We start from the raw sequence: 1,155 nt of genomic DNA, 5'->3' as shown, positions 1-1,155 counted from the left end.
TAGTATGTTCGCTTGCGTATCTCGATGCTTTCTGCGCAGCTGGTGAAGTGCGGGCCCTACTTATGATGTGCTGCAAGATATCATGTGCGGATCCAAGTACTTCTATATGTATTGGCCATAAACTTTGAGCGTACTCATTGATACTTAGTCAATCTAGTGAACGAAACTTGGTGGGTACCTCTGACAGTCGGTTCATGGGTCCCTCCATCCTTGAACTCAGTCATTCCTGGCTCTTCAAGAAAGAACCCAGTGATGCGGAAAGGTGTCCCACAGGTTTTCACATCTCCTTCATCCAACATGACAGTGACATTATCCGCAAGGACAAACTCACTCATCATCGCCGGAACATGATCCTTGGCCATACTCGTAGGGTTGCATCTCGCCGCCGGCTGTTAGCTTGAAGATGTGATTATGGATCTCTGTCGGGTTGATGTCTGCGATAGAAGTGGGCTGAGCCCAGCATCCTTGAATGGATTTGATCCCCAGTATGATTTCGTCTTCCTCAATCTGGAAGTGCCCGTGGATGAAATGGGGTCCAAACATTTCTGGACATTGAAACATGCAAAGAGGCCAGCAAGCTCCTGAAGATGAATCTTCTGCACTTGCGGCTGGTCTTTATCATCTGACTTTATCATCTGATAGAAGATGTGATTGTTTCGGTGTGGTTAGCGCACAGCCAGTCTAATTGCAAGTCACTGGGATTAGCATACGCCCGCGAGGACTGTACAAGGTCCTTAATGGTAAAAAGAACGTGAAGACCAGGGATAACGATGGGAGCAGTTACAGCAACTGCCCTGATGGAAATGAGCTTGGGAAGCAGTTACTGATTGTGAATGCACCAGTTGATGGAGAGAGAATGAGAAGAGAGCGAGATTCTCTTGATAACTATATATAGGAGGTCTTTTAAGTATTCATTCAGCACTTATCAGCTGTCGAGGATGAGCAGTGTAAAGCCCCTCATACTTCCAACTCCTAACCCATTTGTATATGCCAGCAGTGATGCCACCTGCAGCTACCTCGTCATGCGGAAGTTCGGAAGACTTGGATCATGTTTGGGGATAGTAGATGGGTTTCTTTGGCAGCTTTTATGTCTAATTTTGGAACTATAGAAATGGTCCTGCAACGCCATGTTGCATCAATATTTTAGTATGCATG

The 1,155-nt window shown here is 46.1% G+C and overlaps 1 protein-coding gene across 1 annotated transcript in view; it reads right to left on the bottom strand.

Moving 5' to 3' along the window:
* The window catches only part of HCAG_07278 (predicted protein), a gene marked incomplete at both ends in the record, with an annotated part of 2,331 nt that extends 1,788 nt beyond the window's left edge, over positions 1 to 543 (bottom strand). Inside the window, one exon of the mRNA XM_001537806.1 lies at positions 332 to 543. Coding sequence (XP_001537856.1) covers positions 332 to 543 — 212 coding nt within the window. The remainder of the gene's footprint in view (positions 1 to 331) is intronic.
* Between the last annotated feature and the right edge of the window lie 612 nt (positions 544 to 1,155).

Source organism: Histoplasma capsulatum, genomic scaffold, assembly GCF_000149585.1.
Source record: "Histoplasma capsulatum NAm1 scaffold_8 genomic scaffold, whole genome shotgun sequence".
NCBI lineage: Eukaryota > Fungi > Ascomycota > Eurotiomycetes > Onygenales > Ajellomycetaceae > Histoplasma > Histoplasma mississippiense.
The sequence above is the reverse complement of the archived record's forward strand: the minus strand, read 5'-3'. Positions and strand labels throughout refer to the sequence as shown.